This window comes from Dermacentor silvarum, chromosome 7 (genome assembly GCF_013339745.2).
Source record: "Dermacentor silvarum isolate Dsil-2018 chromosome 7, BIME_Dsil_1.4, whole genome shotgun sequence".
NCBI lineage: Eukaryota > Metazoa > Arthropoda > Arachnida > Ixodida > Ixodidae > Dermacentor > Dermacentor silvarum.
In genome coordinates this window covers 142,115,299-142,137,844 of record NC_051160.1, presented here as the reverse complement: position 1 = coordinate 142,137,844, position 22,546 = coordinate 142,115,299, and the positions used below count along the sequence as shown (strand labels likewise).

General features: G+C 48.3%; 1 protein-coding gene across 1 annotated transcript in view; it reads left to right on the top strand.

Moving 5' to 3' along the window:
- Window positions 1-22,546, top strand: part of LOC119458497 (phospholipase A1) — a 104,942-nt gene that overhangs the window by 33,913 nt on the left and 48,483 nt on the right. The window contains exon 3 of the mRNA XM_037720334.2: window positions 1,325-1,486. Within this exon, the coding sequence (XP_037576262.2) occupies window positions 1,388-1,486 (99 nt within the window). The 5' untranslated portion in view covers window positions 1,325-1,387. The remainder of the gene's footprint in view (window positions 1-1,324; window positions 1,487-22,546) is intronic.

Below are 22,546 nucleotides of genomic sequence, written 5' to 3'. Positions count from 1 at the left end.
AAATCCAAATGAAGTACGGCGCAAGAATTAAGAGGAACTTGGACAAAAGGCAACACGCTGTGATACCTGAACTCGTGGTAATTCGTGGTCTAGGGGCTGGATAGAGAAGGATCCTAGGGTAGAACTCGATACACAAGTGACCACATCGGGCTGTGAAAACGGCTGCTCAACAGGGACCGTTAGAAACTCTTAGTATATTGGCTTGAACAACACTGTGGAGTCAGCCTCAATAGTCAACGTCTTCACTCCGGAGTATCAATGCCTTCATCCCAAGTATCGTAGCAGGAGTGATGAAAGCAAAGTTGGGGGAGTGATCTGAAGAAGACTGGAAAGAAGAGGGACCGGTTGGGGGAGAATGAAGAGGTGACTAACGGCGACGTATGTTTTCTGTGTTTATTATGTGCAGTATAAATTACAATGTGATGGCTGGTGTGGTTGCGAAGTTTTCTGTATGGAGGGGGGGAGGGTGAGGGGGGGGAGAGAATACAGCCAGTAGTAAATTATGATATAAAGCGTTAGAATGACGTTCGCTGCGAAGTCTCCATTGTTCTGGGAAAACTGTACGGCACACCATGTTCGCAACAATCAGGTGCATGTGAAGTGTAACACGTGCCGACAATTAAAATTTCCTGGGTTAAATAATTGATTTCCGGATAATTATTAAAAACAAATTTTCTACCTAATTTGAGGCATTGTACGAAGCACCTACAGTTTTCACGCACTGTCCTTAGATAACTGAAATGAATACCAACTTCATTTTTACGTATATGTGGGACATGTTATGTCTTATGTTTGTGCAAAGTTTATTGTGTTTATGCGCAATATGGCTTTATAACGAGCATTATACAAATGTTTCCCGGTGTTCTGAGAGAACGCACTGCGATACCTAGTTTAAACTTTCACCAAATAGGATCCATGTCCTAATATGCGGCCAAGGGTTCATATTGTGTGGTTTAATCAGAAGCTGTTTCAATTTTTGTGCAACTGCTCGAGAGAAACAAAATTGCTAGAAATTGGTCTTTCATTCTACATGATCACACACTGCCTGCTCTGATTTCTTTTCCTTACTTTTTTGCAGCAGATACAATCGCATTAATTTACGCATGGCTGGAGCCTCAAACGCCTTTTCACACCATTGATTTAGCATGTTTATATTATGGAACCGCTAGCTGCATGTCCCAGGGTACGGCACGACATCAGATCGCTCGAGTCAACTTGACATAGTTTACGCAGACCTTGCGCCAGTGTTTGTATTCGATGCGCAACCCATCCAAGACTCAGTTGTACTTTTGTAAACGCCGCTCTAAGCATGCTTTTTCCACAGGCTGATAGCGATTAGTGGACGGAACGCTTGACTATCAAAGGATTAGTAATTTAAGCCGGATACATGTTTCATGTCTTCTGCGCAGTGCAATTGCTGCTGGCGGCTGTGTGCTATTATCCTATTATTTCCGCAAATGTGGCGCCGCCTTACCTCAATGCCAAGGTAAGTGGATTGCACATTTTTTCCATCGTTTTCTAGTTTAAGCTTCCACGCAGGCGGACCACCCATCAGAAAACGTGGCAATAGACAACGTTGAGTGATTAGGTTGAATGAGGCTCTAATATTAATATTAGACAAGATACAGTACAAAGGAATATTATACAGGAGGACGTCCCGAGGACGAAGACTGTAATGGGACCTCCTGTACAGCGTATAAGTAAACATATGAGCCACAGTTGCAACACTTAACGTAAAGAAATGTAAAAAATAGCCAACGTAGTATTCGTTTAGGACAGTACTAATACAAATCATCTACAAACATGGAAATACATGTGGTAATACGTACAGCGTATAAAAATACATTATAAATGTAAATAAATAATGAGACATAACCGAACTTTTATTCGTGCAGCGTAAGTGGTAACAAAGTGTAAATTTGGAGAGAGAAAAGGAGAAAAGGACATAACAAAGTGGTTGCAGATGATAATATATGGTCTTTACGCTTTTGTTTCAAGTGAACTGATTTACATGACTTAATAGTAGGAGGTACTGTGTTCCCGAAGGAAACAGACAAAAAATGGACACTCTGCGTGTCCTATTGTGCATACCTTGAGGAAAAATGAAATGATTTTTAATGCAAATCGCGTAAGATAAATATTAGCAAGATCGAGGTATCAGAATGTTGCAGTGAGAGTTATCTGGTTGTCCGCATAAAAACATACCAAGATTAAAGTTAACACGTTGGTAAAAATGCTGCAGTTACGAAGTAAATGTTTGGTATTGAAATGATCACGACTAAAACTGATTATTGTAACAGCCTGGTTTTGCAAGACTTGCAGTGATTGTAAGTGGGTAGTATACGTATAGCCCCACCATACATTGCAATAATTTATGCGTGAATGGACAATTGCGTAGTATAAAGAGAGTAGTGTTTAACGGCTATATACATACCAAGCTTTTAAAAGGGTCCTTATTCCGCAGGTTGTCTTCTGTCTATTGTTGGCTATGCGTAGGTACGTGTGACTGTATCGCATAAGATTCCCTCAACAACTCAACATAATAAATTATATTTATTTATTTCTGCTTATTTACAATGTCTGCAGTCCCATTAGGCATTACAACAGCGGGGACAATAGAAAGTGGACAAAATTACAAGTGGGAAAGAGCAGCAGGACAATTACTATGGGTATCTTATGCTACAACTAAGACGACTTGAAGGCAAAAGCCCGAGCGCCACTTACTCAGTGACACGAGAACCACTTTTCTGCTGAGTTATCTTCATTTCGAACCTATATTTGTCAAAGTAAATTTTGCAAGTCATCCTCATTTCACCAAACTCGGAGCATGACTGAGCACTTTTGCTGAGTCATCGTCACTCTGAACCCATATTCTGCAATCATTTTTGCAACTCATCCTTTATACACCAAACTCGTACCGTGACCCAGCACTTTTTGTTGATTGAGCATCACTCGGAAACCACAATTTGCAATCATATTTGCAAGTCATCACGTTTTTTTTTTTTTGCAAGTCACCCTTCCTATGATTCACCAAATTCGAACCATGACCCAGCACCTCAACACTCACTTGGACCCTCAAATCTCATATATATTTTTAAAAACCACTCCCCCACTCCATCACCCCTTGATTCATTCTTAATTCACACTTGATTCACCCTATCAGTGCTTGTTTTACCTTGATTCTATTCTGTCGGTTTTACTTCCGTCACGCTCGGTTTGCTGTATTACTCCAAATTTACAATTTTCATCACTCTTGATTCACCCTATCACCACTTGATTCACCTTCATTTACTATTAATTCAGCTCTCTGCATACCCATTTTAATCATTATCAGTACCATCATGACCATACTTACACCAATTACTATAATTAATTCTCGGTTCTTGGCCACTTTACTGGTTTACGACCCATTTTCCCGCTTTGTCATGCTAATTATAATTAGTTTAATGACTATCATGATCATTTATCAATATTTACATTCTTCATGTAATTACCTATCGATTGATATATAATGTTATGGGGTTTGTAATTACCTTAAGGAGTTATAGATTTTTTGTACATATTTTTCCTATTTTTGGAACCACTTTTTCAAGGTCGCCTCAAAACGAGACATATAAGGCTTTCGCCTTAATAAAAAGCGATAGGAAATACATGTTTTTTCGATTGTATATGAAAGTTGTGTATATGAAAGCATTGAAAGTTGTATATGGTATGGATCCAGCAAGAAAATGCGAAATTGGATCCTAGGCGCGCAAGAAGCAACTCCCGGGAGTTGTTTAAATACGTTAAGGAAACATTTTAATTCGTAAATTTTCCAAATGTGCTTAAAGGTCCCGTCACCATATTTGGGCATAGCAAATAGACTAGCGTCGGGCGTAGATTACGCGCTGACGATTCTGCTTGCAAAGTATCAAAGCGATGCACGGCAGCGAGAACAGATGAAATTTCAAAGTAAGGCCAGCGCGTCCTTCCTTTCGAGAGAGCCCCGTTCCAGTCAGAGAGTTAACGCCGCACGCACAAATGCCTATACAGAAAACGCACTAGTCTGCAACGTCATTGATCATTGCGCTATGGCCCTAGCGTGCTGCTGAAGTATGATACTCGCCTTTAAAAACAAAAAAAACAAAACAAAAAAACAAAGTATAGCATATTAGATGTCGTCCAGTCTCTTTCATACAGTCGGTCAAGCCCCCCCCCCCCCCTTTCTTGCCCCCGCAAAAAAAAAAAAAAAAGACGCGCATAATGACGCAGATCTCGCAGAAAAGAGCTTGGCCATCTGCACGACGTTGCAACTACAGTGAACCTGACCACGTTGCAGCTCCGTTGAAGCAGACGGCACCGCAGGGTGCCGTCGCTGCATTATTTCCGTGGTATATTTATGTTATCTTAAATGAGATCGCTCTAAACAATACACACTTACCAGCATTCAGAGACGACAAGACGCCTGGAGCACTTTCGGAACCAGCGATCGCAGCGACTGACAACTGCAAACACGCAATGGCCCGCTGCCACCCGCGCCGTTTCCGCCGGTCTTTCACCACCATCATCATCACAACAAAAAGTCACAGTTTCTCCCGAAAGGCGAATCATTGATTGCGAGAGCAATCGGCCGTATAAACTTGTAAACATAGGCACACTAACTAAATTAACAAGCATGGTGTCACGCGCGCGAGCAAACATGAACGCATCTCACTCGATGACCGCGGAAAGTCGCTGTGAAAACGCTGGAGTGAGTAAGCGTGGCGGCAGCAGCAGCGAGTGAATTCGCCTTGGTGCTGCTGCTCGCATCGACGCGAACGAAGCCGCGAAAACACAGCGCACGATGAACCCTGCCCCCGACGCAGATGGCTTTCAAGATATATAGCCGCCCCAGAGCCTTGCGGCACGGCAGGTGCGCGCGGCTACTCGGGCATCGCGGAGTAGAACGCCCCCCCCCCCCTCCTTACCCTCTATCCGGAGCTTTGCGCGACTGGAAAACAGCGCGCTTCCTTGCCGCTTCTCGTCCTTGCGTGGGCGAGATTGAGTCACGATCGCCGGCTCACCCTCGCACGCTTTCACTCGCAAATATAGCATATGGCGCGCGGCAACGATTTTGTCGGCGGTGAACTTTATAAGGATTCTCACAGCGACAGCGATGGTAGAAATACGCCTGGAGTGCCCATAAAATTGCTATCGCAATAAAACATCGTGGCCGCCTACAGGCGCTTGAAATTATGGTCTATAGACAGTCCTTCATAATCCATACCTGAAAGAGATATATGCAGAAGCCATAATGGTTGCCAGTATTCTGCAGTACTCGAAGTAAAACGTTACAGCGACGGTTCACTTCGTAAAGGCGGGTGACGCGCAAGCGTATGTGTGCTATAGCGCACACGAAGCTATCGGCCTTCGGTGCGCCTAGAGTGTCGGCATCGCAGATCGCTGTCAAGATAGGAACCGCGCGGCCGCGGGATGCGCAGCGGCCAGCCGAGGTATTTTGCCGCTGATACGCCGCATGACGAAAAATTGTGCAAGGGCGCTGCGAGTGAACTGTATTGCTTAACTGGATTGGGACGGGCTCCGATATCGACTGGGCGCCTACGCTCTTCGCATGGCCTTTATTTCAACTGCATACTTATAGTGACACCCTGTTGCCACACACACACACACACACACACACACACACACACACACACACACACACAGATATATATATATATATATATATATATATATATATATATATATGATCACCACACGCGTGTTGTATTTGGTCGCTTGAACGAGCCGCGTGGGCGCCATCACTCGAGTAAAGAGGAGGAAGAACGAACTGGGCTCGCGCTGTGAATGCAACCGGTCGGAGCTGCAACCTTTGCTGTGAATGTAATCTGTAAATTGTTTCTCGTTTAATTGACTCGTCCTTCGCGTAACATTATACATATGAGGCATGAATTACACAACACGACGTCTTCAATTTTGCTGCCATTGTCAAGTGCATCATCTGTTAGCGAGCCTGCGTTCATTGCTCGGACGCCTAGTATTAAAAGCGAAACATTTCTTTGCGAACAGCGCCGGGTTTGGTGACCGTGGCTGCGGCCTGGCTGTTCCCTTGCCGAATAGGCCAACCAATCACAGCGGAGTACGGCGCCGTGCGCGCGCGCCGCTGCGTTCCTTACATCATCACCAGATGGCGCTTGTCTCTGCACATCCGCGGCAGCGGTGCCGCCGATCGTGAGGGGGAAAGGAAAATAAGAACCAGAAAGCTCGCTTACGCGCATCCGCGGCTACAGGTTAATGAGGAAATAAACGCTTCTTGCGGATAGAATTGATTAAATAGCGCTACTTACCCATGTGCATGCTGCCTCTGAATCCATGATGCGTTCAAGGCTTCCGTCGTACTCGCTGGTTGTCAGAAACTCCGCTTAACAAAAAACACGGTATAATTTGTGCGCGCTTGCGCACGCAAGCGTGTGTGTGTGTTATTGCGTGCGTGCGTACATGCGTGTACTCATGTTTCGACTCTGTGCAGTCACACAAAACTTCGCTGTATATAGATTCCGACTCGTTTGATGTGCTGCTTTTTTGTTTTGCTTAAGCGTTGTTAAAATATTGTACAGTACTCTTTTTAAAGACTTCATTTGCTTTCATGCAACCCATGACTCTTATCGGCCGGTATCAATTGCAATTTTAGTCACGTGAATGGCGGTCTTTAACACTGTTTTCTAAAAGTGACACGCATTTTTGTCACAGCAGCCACTGATCTGCAACATGTAACTACGTAGGAAAAGTTTATTGCTATTGTGCTGTGTCACGCCCGGCTTCTTGTTGGTGGAATATTAAAGAGAAGTGACCATTTTCGCACAAGACAATATTATAGTGAACTAAACCTGCTTTCTTAACTGCGTGGCGTTGAAGAGGAGAAGCGGATGAATAAACATCTCGATAAATGAAAATATACATAAAGATATGCACGACATATATATATTGTCACGAGGATTCACAAGTACACGAGAGAGACGGAATTGTATATGACAATATTTACAGGCTGCTGCGACCACAGAATGGCTAACAGCATCTCACGCGGCATGTCGCGTCTTCTTTCTCTTCGAGTAGCAAAGCCGTCCTTTAACGGCGTGCTCATACGCAATGCCTGGTAACAATATATATATATATATATATATATATATATATATGAAAATGAGGACGTTGGTCTTTAACCAGGCCTGGGCATTGCGTTGCGAAGGCTATTCGAAAGGCAGGTCTGGTGAGCGCGAGCTAGAGCACGGCCGCTGGATATCTTTTTTTTTATCCAGTGGCCGTGGCTAGAACATCAATAAAGACCACCGATCATCTTCGTATTCTTTTCCCAGACATCGGAGCGTCTGTCATTCGCCTTCAGTACAATTACTCCCCACGGAATAAGGAACCATCCTGGCGACCTAGGGACAAGAAAACACAGGGGGATCGTAGCACTTCTTGAGTCAGGACACGTGGACAACTTCCTGGCCGCTATGCTGATGGTCACGAGACGGTTCTAATGGCTCGATGAGGTAGTTCCCGGAGATGTTTGATAAGTACACGATATGGACCCTGATACTTGGGGACCAGCTTTGTTGAAAGGCCCGGAGTAGTGGACTGTACACGCAGCCAGACTAGCGAGCCAGGAGCATAGCGCGTAGTTGTAGCGGATGCATGGTGGTGTTGTTTCTGGTGCCACTGGTCTTGTGATGTGAATGATTGTGCAAGTTGGCAGTATTCGTCAGCGTATGTAGCTGCTTGAGATAGAGTGATGGATTCTGGGGCGTCGGGTCGGTATAAAAGAATAGTGTCCATGGTGCAAGAAGGTTTGCGTCCGTGACGGAGAAAGAAAGGTGAGAATTCAGTTGTGCTTTACATGGCGGTGTTGTAAGCGAATGTAACAAAAGGCAGCACTCGGTCCCAATTGGCGTGGTCTGACGAGACGTACATAGCGAGCATGTCGCCTAAAGTGCACTGAAAAGTTTCTGTCATCCCGTTTTTCTGCGGATGATAGGCACTGGTGGTGCGGTGAATGACGCGGCATTCACGAAGCAATGCTGCAATGACATCGGAGAGGAACGCACGACTACGGTCACTCAGCAACTCCCGAGGAGCTCCATGACGAAGGACGAGATTGTGAAGAATGAAAGTGGCAACGTCTTTTGCTGTAGATGACGGAAGAGGTGAAGTTTCGGCATACCATGTGAGGTGATCGACGGCCACAATTATCCAGTGGTTACCGTCTGGTGTGCTGGGAAGGGGACCGTAGATGTCGATGCCGACGCGGTCAAACGGTCAGGCGGGGCATGACAGCTGTAATAAGGTGCTGGTGGCGTGTTGAGGAGGAGTCTTGCGCCGCTGGTACGTGGAACATGACCGAACATACTGTCGAACAAAACGGTACATGCCACGCCAGTAGTACAGAAGCCCAATTCAAGAATGCGTCTTCAGGAAAACTGCGTGGCCACATTGTGGGCCGTCGTGGAAAGTGGAGCAGATTTCGGAGCGCAGGTGGCGGCGCATAACGAGAAACCACTTACGGCCGCCGGGGGTGTCATTCCGGCGGTACAGCATGTCGTCCCGAGTGGTGAAGTGCTCAGCTTGCCGACGCAACGTCCGAGAAGTGGGAGCAGGAGTCCGACCAGACAGAAAGTCTAGAATGGAAACAACCCACGGGTACTTGCGCTGCTCACATGGCATGTCAGAGATGGCGAGAATGGTGGTATCGCAGGTAGTATTTGGGAAGCAGACAGAGTCGGGAGGCAGAGGCGAACGGGAGAGGGCGCCTGCGTCCTAATGCTTCCGACCAGAGCGATACATTACGTGGATGTCGTATTCTTGGAGGCGTAATGCCCATCGGGCGAGGCGACCACTTGGATCTTTCAGTGACGACAACCAGCACAGGGAATGGTGGTCGGTCGTCAAATGGGCGCCCGGACACGTAAGGACAAAATTTCTCCATGGCCCAAATAATGGAAGACATTCTTTTTCAGTGACAGAATAGTTGCCTTCGGCTTTGTTAAGAGGTCGGCCTGCATAAGCAACGACGTACTCTTGAAACCCATCTTTCCGTTGAGCAAGAATAGCGCCTAACCCGACACCGCTGGCGTCTGTGGGGATCTCAGTGGGTGCAGAGTGGTCGAAGTGTCGCAGTATAGGAGGCGAAATAAGGAGACGGCGCAATTCGTAGAAAGCGTCGTCGCAAGCAGGAGACCATGCCGAAACGTTATTACTGCCGCGAAGCCGTGCGCCGGCTTCGCGCGGAAGAGCGCTTGTTACAAATAAAGAAGAAGGTGCACCGAGCACGCGTAGCGGCCACGGGCGCTGCTGGCTCAGTTGCTACCAGATGACGAACGAGTCAGACGTTGGTGTACGGGCATAATCTCCGTCGCTGTTTGCTACACTACAAGTTGGTGCCGAAGCGCACCCTGTCATCTGGCCCTCGAGTTCCGGACATGCAGCAACTACGCACCAAGCGCGGCTTCGTCCGGAGGACCATCACCAAGGCCATTTCTACGATCGACGCCCTGCTGTCAGATGGGGCCACCCCTATACGGGTGCTGCACCAGCACCTCGAGCTCGTCTTGGCGAAGCAGGCGGAGCTCGTCGAGTTCGACCGCGCGATATAAGAGATGCTCACGGATGGAGATCTGGAGGCAGACCTCACCACAGCTTTCGAATATGAACAAAAGGTTAGCTTCACCAAGACAAGCATGCGCCTCGCAACCGAGCCGCGTCCACCGATCCTTACTGGTCCTACCGCGCAACTTGCCTCGCCACCGTACCCAGCTGCCCCCTCCGCCGCGGCGTCTTTCTCCCGCGTTTCCCTGCCAAAGCTGCACATCCCGAGCTTTTCTGGGGAGGGACGCGACTGGCAATGCTTCTGGGACCAGTGCCAGGTAAGCATTCGCAGCAATGACTTGCTCACGAAGATAGATCAATTTAAATATCTGCTAACGTACCTGTCCGGGTCAGCTAAAAAAGCATCTGAGAGTATCCGCCTCCCCGAGGCAAACTACGATGTCGCTATCAAGGTGCTGTCTGACCGGTTCGGCCGTCGCGACATGCTGGTCGATGACCATCTGGACTACCTACTCGCAATGGCACCTACTCGTAGTTCCGCCGATCTAGACAAGCTTCGAAATCTCTATGACGAGATCACTTTCCGCAAAAGCGCACTGGAGCGCCTTGGCGTTTCACCAGATGAGTATGCTGCTGTTCTGCGACGCGTCATCATGACGGCCTTACCATCTGACCTTGGTATTCTGTACCGTCAGGAGGCTTCTTCGTCGAACCACGATGACACGGCAGCGGTTACAGAAGACAAGTTCTAGCAAGTCAAACAGCTGATGACCTTCCTGCGAATTCAGATCGAGGCGAGGAAGGAAGGGACCTTCGACCAAGCCAGCTCATCTGCTCATCAAGACAGGTGAGTACAGCCAGTTCACCTGTCACTGCCTCGTTTAGAGCTTCTTGCCTACTTGACGGCAGCCCGCCTCTACGACTACATGAGGAAGATGCCGTGTTTGAAAGCAGCAAGACCGTTTTTTCTGGACCGACTCCCAGATAGCCATTCATTGGATGTCACAAGATCCCGGACGTCGTGACCTGTATGTTAGAAATAGGGTCGCAGAAATACAGTGACTGACAGCTGGCAACAAGTGGACCCACGGCAGAAGCAAAGAAAACCAGGCCGACTTACTCACAAGAGGTATCGTGGCGGTCACGCTCCTGCGTTCGTGAATGTGGTGGAAAGGTCCTACTTGGCTTTCTCTACCCATGCACACATGGGAGACCGACGTCAATTGTTCAATCTTTTTAACCGCTCATGTCTTAGCTCCAGACACCACATGCATTGTCACCGCCGTGCAACCGCAAGCGTTGCTCCAGGTCGCAGACTACAGCCAGTACTCGCGCCTTCTTCGGTTTACTGCATGGGCCTACCGTTTCGTCGACAACACTGGGGTACGAAAAGACCCCACGTCCGGACCACTGACTGCTCAAGAAATCGAACGAGCCGAGCATTACTGGATTAAACAATTCCAGCAGGTGTATACTTTTTAGACGACATAGAAGCACTTTCAGCTAGTAAACCGGTACCATGCAGCTTCATCTCGCCTGCTACTTCTACGTCCGTTCCTCGACAATGGACTTATCCGCATTGGAGGACGTCTCCAGCTTTTGACAGGGCTTCGGTCAGTCCGCCACCCTATAGTGCTCCCTGGTCGTGACGTCGCGCAGCTGCTCATTCATTCAACCCACGAACGGATGCTTCACTCTGGCGTCGAACAGACACTCACAGAGCTATGCAAACGCTTCTGGCTGCTAAAAGGGCGCCAAGCAGTGAAGTCTGCCATTAGAGGATGTCTGATTTGAAGAAGACGCAAGCTCGCCCCAGAGTCAGCACCCATAGCACCAGTGCCACGAGACCGGATTTCTGAAGAGAGTCCATTTACAGTTGTCGGGGTTGACTTCTGCGGACCACTTTATTGTCGTTTAGCACAGCAAACTCACCCCAAAGCCAACATTGCCATCTTCTCATGTGCGGCAACACGTGCTCTTCATCTCGAGCGTACACCTGACATGGCAGCCATTTGCTTCCTCAGCGCATTTCCGCGTTTCATCTTTCGTCGGGGCATCCCTTCGGCCATTTATTCGGACAATTAATGCCCTCTCCTTTCATTACTGCGCTCGACAACTCGGATATCATCCCGCATCCAGTTGCGCAGATTTCTGCAGTGCACGTGGCATCCAATGGAAGTTCAGCGTCGAGCGAACGCCTTGGTGGTGGTGGGGGGGGGGGAACTGGTCCGCAGCACTAAGAACACATTGAAGCGCGCCCTAGGTCGAAATTCCCTCTCCTTTGAAGAGATAACAACTGTTCTGTGTGAGGTAGAGGCGAACATCAACAGCCGTCCCTGTAGACCCTGACGGGCTATGCCCTCTGACGCCTTCACACTTCTTACTTGGCAAACGTGCAACGTGCTTGCCTCAAGAGTTGGACGCCACGCTATATACCCCAGTCAACAAGCGTCGATTTGCGACGTCGAAGCCTGCATCGGCAAGCTTTAACAGACCATCTCTGGAAGCGCTGGCGCACGGAGTACTTGCTGCTTCTGCGCTCTGTACACGAGGCGACACCCAAGCGGCCACCTCGACTTCGAGTAGGAGACGTCGTCCTGGTGCACAACTATGATTCGCCGCCTATCATGTGGAAGCTGGCCCGAGTGACGGAACTGCTTCCTGGTGGCGACGGCGTCGCTCGAGCATGCTGCCTGAAGCTGGCGTCCGGCTCCGTGATAAGGCGTCCCGTTCAAAAGGTTTACCATCTTGAAGCCGGCAACCTCTAGCAATTTTGTCGGGCGCGGGAGTGTGTTACAAATAAAGAAGAAGGTGCGCCGAGCACGCGCAGCGGCCACGGGCGCTGTGGGCTCAGTTGCTACCAGATTACGAACGACTCAGACGTCCGGGTCTATTCCCTGTTGCTGTTTGCTACAGCGCTTGCGCAGTCAAGTCCAACGCAGGGAGGAGACGTTTACAAGCTACCTCGAAGATGTTCTCTCCCTCTGCAAGTACCTGTCATTCGCCTCCAGCCCGAGACATGGTCCACCTCGGAAAAAAAAAAGTGTGAGAACTTTGTGCGGAGTACCTTAGCTCTACGCTTGGAACAGCAAAAATCGAAAGAGCCCATCACCTTGGTCAATATAAATCAGAGAATTGCAGGCCAATAATCGTAAAGTTCACGAACGTTAAAGGACCCCTATACCTACCAGAGGTCGAAATTTAGTTGTCGTATTGCAGTTGTGCACGAGTCTACTACGAACTCATGGCCTCGAGAATTTTTCGAAATGGTGCCGTAATAGCGGAGAGACACGCGTTTGATGACCGAAACACAGCCCTCGCTCATTTCGCTCTTTCATTCGCTACTCTCCTCGTTGGCTGGTCTCTCCTCCTCGCCGAGTGCTCCTCCAAATGTCACTTGACATACGTCTTTGCCAACGCGCTTCTCAAAACACTGTACACTCCCTGTTAAACACGTCCCACGCTAGCGGCAAATATACCGACGGCGAACCGGCCTACAGTGCCGTAGAAAGTTTGCCGTGCGAGAGGTGTCCAAAGTAGACGGCAGTTCAGCCGGCGCACCGCCCGCCGCACGATCGACGGGCCAATCGACGACCGCGAAGGTGCGCGCCTCCGCCACCGGCGACGCAAGCATCGGCTGCAGCTTCTGTTCCAAGCAAAATAACTTCCACTAGTTAATGTGATACGTAAATTGTACATTTTATCAAAGACGATATCCACTGTCAAACGTTAAACACGAACGAGAGCTCCGATACTTGTCGAGCTCAGCTGCAGTGCACGGCTACCGACGGCAGACGACCGGCTCGGCTGTGCTCGCATCGCAGCCGACGGCGCCGCTAATATGAGCGTATTTTCTTCTTTGAGTACAATTGATGCGAAAAGCGACAACAGAAAATACTGCGGCTAGGCGAATACTGCGGCTAGGCTAGGCCTAGGCGATTCATTCCGAAGCGCCGTCCGCTTAAACTTTGAAGTGAACCGGAGAAGGCCTAACGACGAATAGGCGCCGCCGAGCAATCAACGGCGGTGAGGCTGCTGCACAAATGGGTACTGGTCTCATCCTCACTACGGCAAGAAAATCTCGCCGTTCGCGAGCAAAACCGCCGTCGAACAGCGGCCCGCGAATGGCAAACGGCGTGCGGCGAGTTACCGTGCCGTTTATGTGGACGGGCCTTAGCCGCGACTCAGCGCTTCTCGGCTACCCGCTGTTGCCCGTGCTCATGCGAAGTGTGCCGCTATGGACCCTGTGTTGTGTGCATGTCTAGAAAGGCCAACACTGTCGGACTCTGTTCGCGCAGCTCATCAGACCGCTAAGCACGACTGCGTTGGAACGCGACCGATTTGGCACTTGCGTTGCGGGCTGTAATTACCGATTCGCAAGTGCGCACAAGGGAGCAACACGACGAGGAAGAGCAGGGAGCGCGCGTACCTGCTAGCAGACTAACCGGAAGTCGTAGGTTCTTGTTCGACCAATCGATATCGTCGCCCCCGTTGACATCACCAGATGCACCCTGGTGACGTCACGACGAGCACTGGGGATACCGGAAAGGCTCGGAGAGGAACACGGCATTGTTTTTTGATTTTGTGGCACGCCCGCGGCGCCTTGCGCTGCAGCGTTTGGAATCGTTGATTGTGACGGTATTCTGAACTCTATTACGTCTATGTGCGTGTTTACTTGAAATGTTCAAAAAATATCGGAGATGGTTTAGGGGCCCGTTAAAGAAAAAGAGCTGATCCTCGAAAACGCGTTCAACTTTAAAGACACGCAGTATGCTGAGCGCGATATTTCATTTTAAACAAACACGCCTGGCTGGAAAAAAGCTGCTAGAATTTGCAAAGACTGCTAGAATCGCATGAACGATACTATATTCTCTCTTTTTTTCAATTTCACGGATGACCCTGTTTCTGACACAGTCACAGAATGTACCCGATAGCAAAAACGTAGGGCGATTTCACACAAAGAGGACAACCATCCCGAGCCTTATTGTGGTGGTACTACGCATCCTCGGCTTTCCGTATCATTCACCAACATACATACATTTTCCAAAGCGTACCAAACTGTGCTCATATCTACAAGATAGTAACTCGGACATCCTAACGTTGACTGGCGGTAGTTTATAGAGCAATCAAGTCAGTTGACTAACACTCATATATAGCTCGCATATGTTTTCGTGCTAACTAATCTAAACCATAATACCACAGGAACCTTCGTACTTTACTGAACAAAAGAAAGCGACTTTTCAAAGCAGCTAAACGGCTCGGAACACCAGAATCATGGAAAAAAACACAGGAACGCTGACGAAGAATATTGTGCGGCTCTCCGAAAAGCAAGGCGCAAGTTCATGTCACAAGATCTTCAGTCCTTCGCCCCAAAATTATGGAAAACAATTTGACCTTCACTAACTTCCGCATAATTTCCACTACTTGATGAGGCTGGTGACCCTATCGCCCAAGATAAACGGCCACAGACTTTTAACAACTTGTTCACCAACATGTTCACTAAGGAACACTTACAATATTCCATCGGCACCTGATTCTGACTTTGCCTACATAATCCCCATAGAAGTTACTGTTAAAGGCATTGCATCATTGACTAATAATTTAAAAATAACTACTTCATGCGGTGTCGATGGCAATAACTCAGAGAGAGAGAGAGAGAAAGGATGCATAGAAAGGCAGGGAGGTTGACCAGATGTAGTTCCTGTTGGCGACCCTGTACGGGGGGAAGGGGTAGGGGGATAAAAAGAGAGAGTGGAAGATAGGAGAGAGAGAAAAATGTCGCAGTTTCGCCCGAAAGGCAAAACATCAATTGTGATAGCAAATTAGTAAAGAGCTATACGGAGTAGGGATAGCTTTATGGGCTGCATAAACTTGGACACATTCGCTTACTATTAACAAGCGTGGTGTCAGCGCGCACATGCAGACATGGATAGATCACACTCGATGACCGCAGACAACCACTCTCAAAAGGCTGGCGTGAGCAAGCGCGGCGCCGCAGCGAGCGAAGGTTCATGTGGTCTATCGCTTCAACGGAAACTGAGCGGCCGAAAGCCCAGCGCATACAAAGGCCAGAGCCGTGCGGAGATCGCTTTCAAAATACGGTGCGCGCAACAGTCCGCACCGGCACAAAGTACAAGTGCGCGGTTGTTGGCAGAGTAGAAGCCCCTACCTCTCCCTCCCGCGCTGCCTTCTCGCTTTCCTCCATTCGCGTGGGAGATTGAGTTGCCAGTTCCCCTTGTGCCCGGTTGCAAGATACGCATTTTGGTGCCGCAGCACGGCGTCGCCCCCCTCCCTCCCTCCCTCCCTCCCTCCCATAACCCCACGGCTTTCGCGAGACGGAAGAAGTCGCGTTTGCTCTCCGCCGTGCGTTCACTCTCCGTGAATTCACTCGCACATACGGTGCGCGGTGACGATATTATCGGCCTTGGACTTTATACGGAACCTCACGGCGACGACGACGCCGGCGGCAGAAATACGCTTGAAGTGTCCATATAATTGTTATCGCAATAAAAAGACCCGAGCACAAACAAACCACGTACGCTATAGCTCGGTAGGGGGCGACGTTCTAAAGTCTATCGTGAAGGCCCGTAGACCGCAGGAACCTTAGTAACGCGAGTAAGGCCTTCAGCATGGATGTTCTGTCGGAGCACTGGCCTAAAGTTTTTAGTTCCGTTAGTGGACGATTGTCCAATTGGTCTAACACTCTGCACAACACTTGTCTTTCGGCATTATAGCTCGGGCAGACACAAATAATGTGTGCGAGCGTGTCATCACCGTTGCACATGTCACACGTGGGTCTATTGGCCATTCCCATAAGGAAGGCATATGAGTTTGTAAATGCAACGCCTAGCCACAGACGGTACAGCATGATCTGTTCATGTCGTGGTAATCCAGGTGGTAGATGCATCCGTAAATCCGGAGCAAACGCAAACGGCACATGGTGAAAGTGTTCGAGTCTCAAGGGGCAAAGCACATTCACGGGACATCAATCGCAGTCCAGCCGCAGCGTCTGTTCGCGAAAGTGGAAGGACGACACATTGACCAGTTTCATGTGCAGATCGTGCAGCCTCGTCGCCATGGTCATTCCCGCTGATATTGCAATGTCCTGGAAGCCATTGAAAGATTATGTTGTGTCCCTTGTAATGGCTGCGATGATATATATCTCACATTTCTGAGGCCAGTTGTTTAATGGGTCCATGGCGCATTGGGCTTTGTATGCACTGAAGGGCTGCCTTGGAATCGCTAAAAACTGTCCATTGTTGCGGTGGTTCCTGATTAATGAAATGAAGTGCAGCACGGAGTGCCGGAAGTTCTGCACCCGTCGAGGTGGTAACAAATGAAGTTTTTGGCTTGATTTTTTTTTAGATTTTGCCGGGATGATGACTGCAGCAGCAGGGCTGTTGAGTTTTACCGAACCATCTGTGTAGACACGTTGCTGGAATCTATGGATGTTGTAAATGTGTTCCAAAGTTGCTTGCTTCATAGCTTGCAACGGCGCTCCAGCTTTCTTTTTGATGCCCGGAATTGTCAATTGTACTTGCGGCCGGTGCAGACACCACAATGGGGCTAATAATCGTGTAGCAGGCGTCAATTGTGAAGGCAAGTAGGACTGATGTCTGACAGCACTTTTGGCAAATGTTGAATGTGGCCTCTTCGCTGGTAAGCAAGCAAGATGGTGTTAGGGAATCCGAGTCAGATGTCGGATGTGTGCGCTCAGGACATCTGTAGCATCAAAGGGGAGTCTCTGGCAATGGCCACTGTCGCAATCGATGATGTAGTTTTTGGGAGACCAAGACAAGTTCTGAGTGCTTCGGCTTGCACACTCAGGAGTCTGCGGATATTTGTAGTGCAAGTATTTCCTAGTAAAGGTAAGCTGTAAAGCAGGAAGCCGCAGGCAGCAGAAAATTATGGCCCGGTATGCTTAAAGGATTGATGACCAAAATGTACCGTACAGACGAACACGCTGATTTCTTGGCGTCATCACTGACAGAGACTTGTCTTGGAGCCCTCACGTCTCGTACATGACAACGCCTTTGGTTGCCATTGTAGACCTTCTCGCGCTTCTTGGTGGGAAGTCCTGCAAGGGGCACAACTGTTCCATCAATTCTGCAACTATATAAAGCAGTAACTCCAAGATTCTAAAACATACCGTAGTTCATTCCCGCGTCACACTCAGTCATATTTTTCGACAATCCCTTTCTACAGGTGAGATACCACACCAATGGAAAATTGGAAAATTTATTCAAATTTTCAAATCTGGTGACCGAGCTGGCGTTGATAACTATCGCTCAATATCACTGACATGCATATCTTGCAAACTTCTCGAACGCATCATTGCGTCGACATGGTACTTGCATTTAGAAAGCAACGGTTTCTTCCCAAAACAGCATGAGTTTAGAAAGGGGTTATCATGTGAGACACAACTAGTTAAGTTTACTAACGAAATACTTCTGGGAATGAACGAAAGTCTCCAAATCGACTGTTTATTCCTCGACTTTGCTAAAGCCTTTGATCACGCTTCATATTTTCGTCTAATAGTAAAATTATGTTCTTTACGCCTGGATTTCTTAACAAATTTTGAGATAAGAAACTTCTTATCCTTCATAAACAGCACTTCAGTTGATAATTATTCATCTACCTTTAATGATGGATCATCTGGCATACCACAAGGCAGTGTATCGGCCCAGTATTGTTTCTAATCTATATAATTACTTACCATTAAACATCACCATAAGAATCAGATTGTTCGCAGACGATTGCATCATTTATCGCAAAATCCGCTTTGTCAACGACCATATAGCTCTCCAGGAAGATATCGACCGCATTGTTACCTGATGTTTATCAGGGCAAATGTCCCTTAACACTTATAAGTGCCGATTAGTGACATATAGCCGCAAGCGATCCAATTTACTTATATATTTTATCACTTAATTACAGTCCAGTCACCCTCGCGTCTCATATAAGTACCTCGGTGTTCATGTTTTACCTAATCTCTCATGGACAACCCACGTAGAAAAAATCTCGGCTAAAGCTAACCGCAGCTTAGGCTATTTAAAGCGCAACCTAAGAAGCGCCCCCACTTCGACTCGGCAACTTGGATGTGCCTCTTCCGATTTAGTCACCTCATCAAGAGTACCTCATTCATTCCCTTGAACGCGTACAAAATCACGCCGCTCATTGTATTGCACGAGACTATAGCCAGAATTCCAGCATAACTATCAATAAGACATCGTTGCCTCTCCCGTCCTTAGAATCTTGCTGAACAATCGCACTTATTTACCTATGTCATAAACTTGCTTGCTTATAGCCGTCATCCATTTATCCAACCTCTTGCACAGCGAAATCGCGCATCGTACCAATTGCCTAATCACCTCAGTTTCAAACATCTTTCGTGAAAAACCACCGCGTTCAATTAATCAGCCTTGTCAGGTGCAATCATCTATTTAGAATAGTTTTCCGGACAACATTGTTCACATCTCTGACTCTGTTGTCTTCAAAGAAAAAAAATATTCAGCACATTGTTCGACAACATATCACACCGACATAGTCTGGAATCCATCTCCGATCTTAACTTAGGACAAGCCTTTCACGGTTACGTAAGATCATTCCTCGAGAAACCGCAAAGCCACGTTAAAGCTTGGAGACCACAAATCAGAAGGGTATTCACTCGGACCCAAAGGCACGCCTCAAGGGGCAGTGCTATCGCCCCTGTTGTTCAACCTAGCCCTCAGGCAACTGTCGGTATCCCTGTCGGGAATCGAAAGAGTTCACCACACGATATACGCCGATGACATCACTATCTGGTGCACCGGCGGCAGCAAAGGGGAAGTGGAATCGAGTCTACAAGAAGCAGTTGACCGTGCTGAAAGCTTCCTCGATGGCACAGGCCTACGATGCTCGACAACCAAGTCTGAGCTACTTCTCTACAGACCGGTCCGCAAAGGTCATAAACCCAGGTGTTGGAAGCCCCTGGACGAAGTCGACATAGAACTAACACCAAAAGCAGGGCGAGCATTCCTAGGGTCGACACCCTAAAGGTGCTGGGAATGTTCATCGAGTCTACCGGAGGTAACATCATGACGCTCAGAAAAATCACGACCAAGACGGAGTGCATGATTGGATTAATCAATAGAATCTCCAACAAGAGGAGCGGTCTAAAGGAGGACAATCTCCTATGGCTATTCCACGCATTCATAATGAATCACATAATTTACGTGGCTGCAATGTATAAGTGGTACGGTTCTGAAAGGCACAAGCTGGACACACTATCCGCAAGAGCATGAAAAAAGTGATATTAATAGCAATAAACACCAGCATGGACCGCCTTCTTCAACTAGGAGTACATAATACACTCAACGAAATCATCAAAACTCAGGAAACGGCCCAAGTATCACGACTCTCTAGCACCCCTGCGGGGAGGGAGATTCTCGCGGTCTTAGGAATCGGCTCCAGTGTAGCGATGGAACGTACATGTGAAATGTCAGATTCCCTACGGGACAACATTATGGTTGCTCCTTTTCCCAAAAACGTGCATCCACAACACAATGCGAGCAGGAGCAAAGCTAGGGCTGTGGCATTGCTCCGGAGGATAAAAGCCTCGCCTCCCACGGTCACTTTCGTTGACACCGCCCAGTACAAGCACACATCGGACTTCGTCGCAACGGTAGTTAATCACGACGGACACGTCACTTGTGCGGCCTCCATCAAAGACAACACCTCGGCTAGGGCATAGGAGGCTGCGATCGCTCTGGCATTTCTCGACGGTGAGAGAGCTGAAATATTTACTGACTCGAGGGCGGCGGTTCGGGCTTTTGCCTCTGGTACCATCGCCGAGGAAGCTCATCGAATTCTCAAAGGTGAAGTGATCCAGCCACATACAATTACGTGGTTCCTGGCACATCTCGCACCCCATCTCGACTCCCTCCCCAACCTCAATGACATCGCACACGTGCAAGCGCGCGAACTAACCCTCCATGCTGACGCCACTGCGAGTCGAGGCTCCGTCGATTCTAGGCTCGTCGAGTTCCCTGACACTCTCTCCACCTTCAACGAAGTTACCAAACACTACTACCTTGGTAGGAGACTATACCCTCCCCCACACTGCACACTAACCAGACCTCAAGCGGTCACACTACGCATGCTTCAGACGGGATCATATCCCAACATGAATTTATTTCACTACATCAGTCCAGACTGCTTTAGTCCGACTGTCCTAGCTGCGGACAACGTAGTACTTTATACCACATGCTCGGGGGATGACCCTCGTTACAGAGGGGCCCGCATCGATGCACTGCAGAGGAGTGGAGCTCTGCTCTTCGGAGCTCCGACCAGTAACGCCAATTTTGGGCTGTCCAGAGAGCCCACGATGCGGCGCTGGAGCTCGGTCTCCCCGTCCCGACGTGGGTGCGGCCCGCGGCTTCGTCGACTCCTTGAGAGGGGGCAACGAAGCTTCTCAGGACCGTCATTAAAGTTCCTTGTCTGTATGTCAGCACTTTGTTTTGAACTGCTTCCCTTTGGTTACATTTTTAAGTTTATTTATTTATTTATTTACTATTGTATAATGATGTTCCAATAACATTGTTCACTCTGCAGAGCCAAATTTGTAACCCCCACCCCCCCCCCCTCACGTACCCAGGCAGCACAACCAGGCTGGCCCCCGCATGGCAATATCACGGCAAACACCGGCACAAATATAGACCCGAAACCGGCAGCGCTACCTGCGTCAGGAATGGCCCAGTGTGGGCATGCCACTAAAGGGCCATCACGTGGCAGCGCCAATACAGGCAGATAACCGGCTCTGCCGTTCATTGCTATTCTAGTGTCCCACCTTGCCTAGTGGCAGCGGCGGTATTGGTCAATAGCCAGCTCTGCCGCTTTTAAGTCAATTTATTGTCCCGCATTACGCACTGGCATGGCCATATTGGCAGATTGTGATGTATGTGGGCGATGCCGTCATTTCCTACGATTTTAAATTGCGCAAATATTGCACGGTAGCTCGATGCAAAGTTACATGATCTTCTATAAAATCACCAAATAATGATACATAATTTCTTTATTGGTCCTAAAATAGGTTGATACAGATTGTCGCTCGTATCCCCAATCCTGTGGGACACCTACAAAAGCTTCCTTTAGGACGCTACGGGGGATTGAGGCTGGGCTCGCAAAAGGGGCACTTGCAAGTTGCTAAACGGGTTGAGCCGCTTCGGCGTAATGCCGCCTTCGACGGCGCCTGGCAGCCATAATCTTATGAAGTCTTGCGCTTGATTGATGTCGATCTCTGCGTCTCACAGACACCATCTGCATACAATGCATATACCTATATTATCCCAACACTGCCAGCAGTGCATAATATAAGCAAAAGGTACAAACCTGAGAAATTAAATGTGTATCACCTGTTCCCCCTCTGCAAAGCCGCATGTTAAACAGTCTCTTGCTTTCCTTCCCATGCAGGCTGTATGGCAGTTAAACTGCATGGCCCATGATGGCGTTCATTATATTGAAGGCGACCTCCCACAGACACGATTCCTCCATTCAAACAAGTTGTTGAAGGTGAAAAAAAGCAGAAATACGCAAAAATTGGGTAGGAAATGCCGCTGCATCAAAATATGTGATTTTTGTTCTAACTAGCCAATTATGATGAATTATGCATTCATCACAAGACTTCTCGTAACTGCTTCTGGGTAGCTGCACTTAGCCTTTGGCAATGCGTAAGCTTTTAGAACAGAGGTAGCAAAGGAAGGGTGCATTATTTTATGATAAACACCTAAGCAAGCTGCAATACAACAGATTATAGTTTTGCAGGAAGTTCTGAACACCAGTCAGCTCGCAGAATGTACTTCCTGAGTAAGGAATTACGACAATCCAACTTTGGTCTTCTTGAGTGTACTAGCCGAAATGTGCCGTGCTGCGTGTTTTCAAACAGACCGTGCGTTTCAGCTGACGCTGAAGCGGTGCAGCACCGTCTACG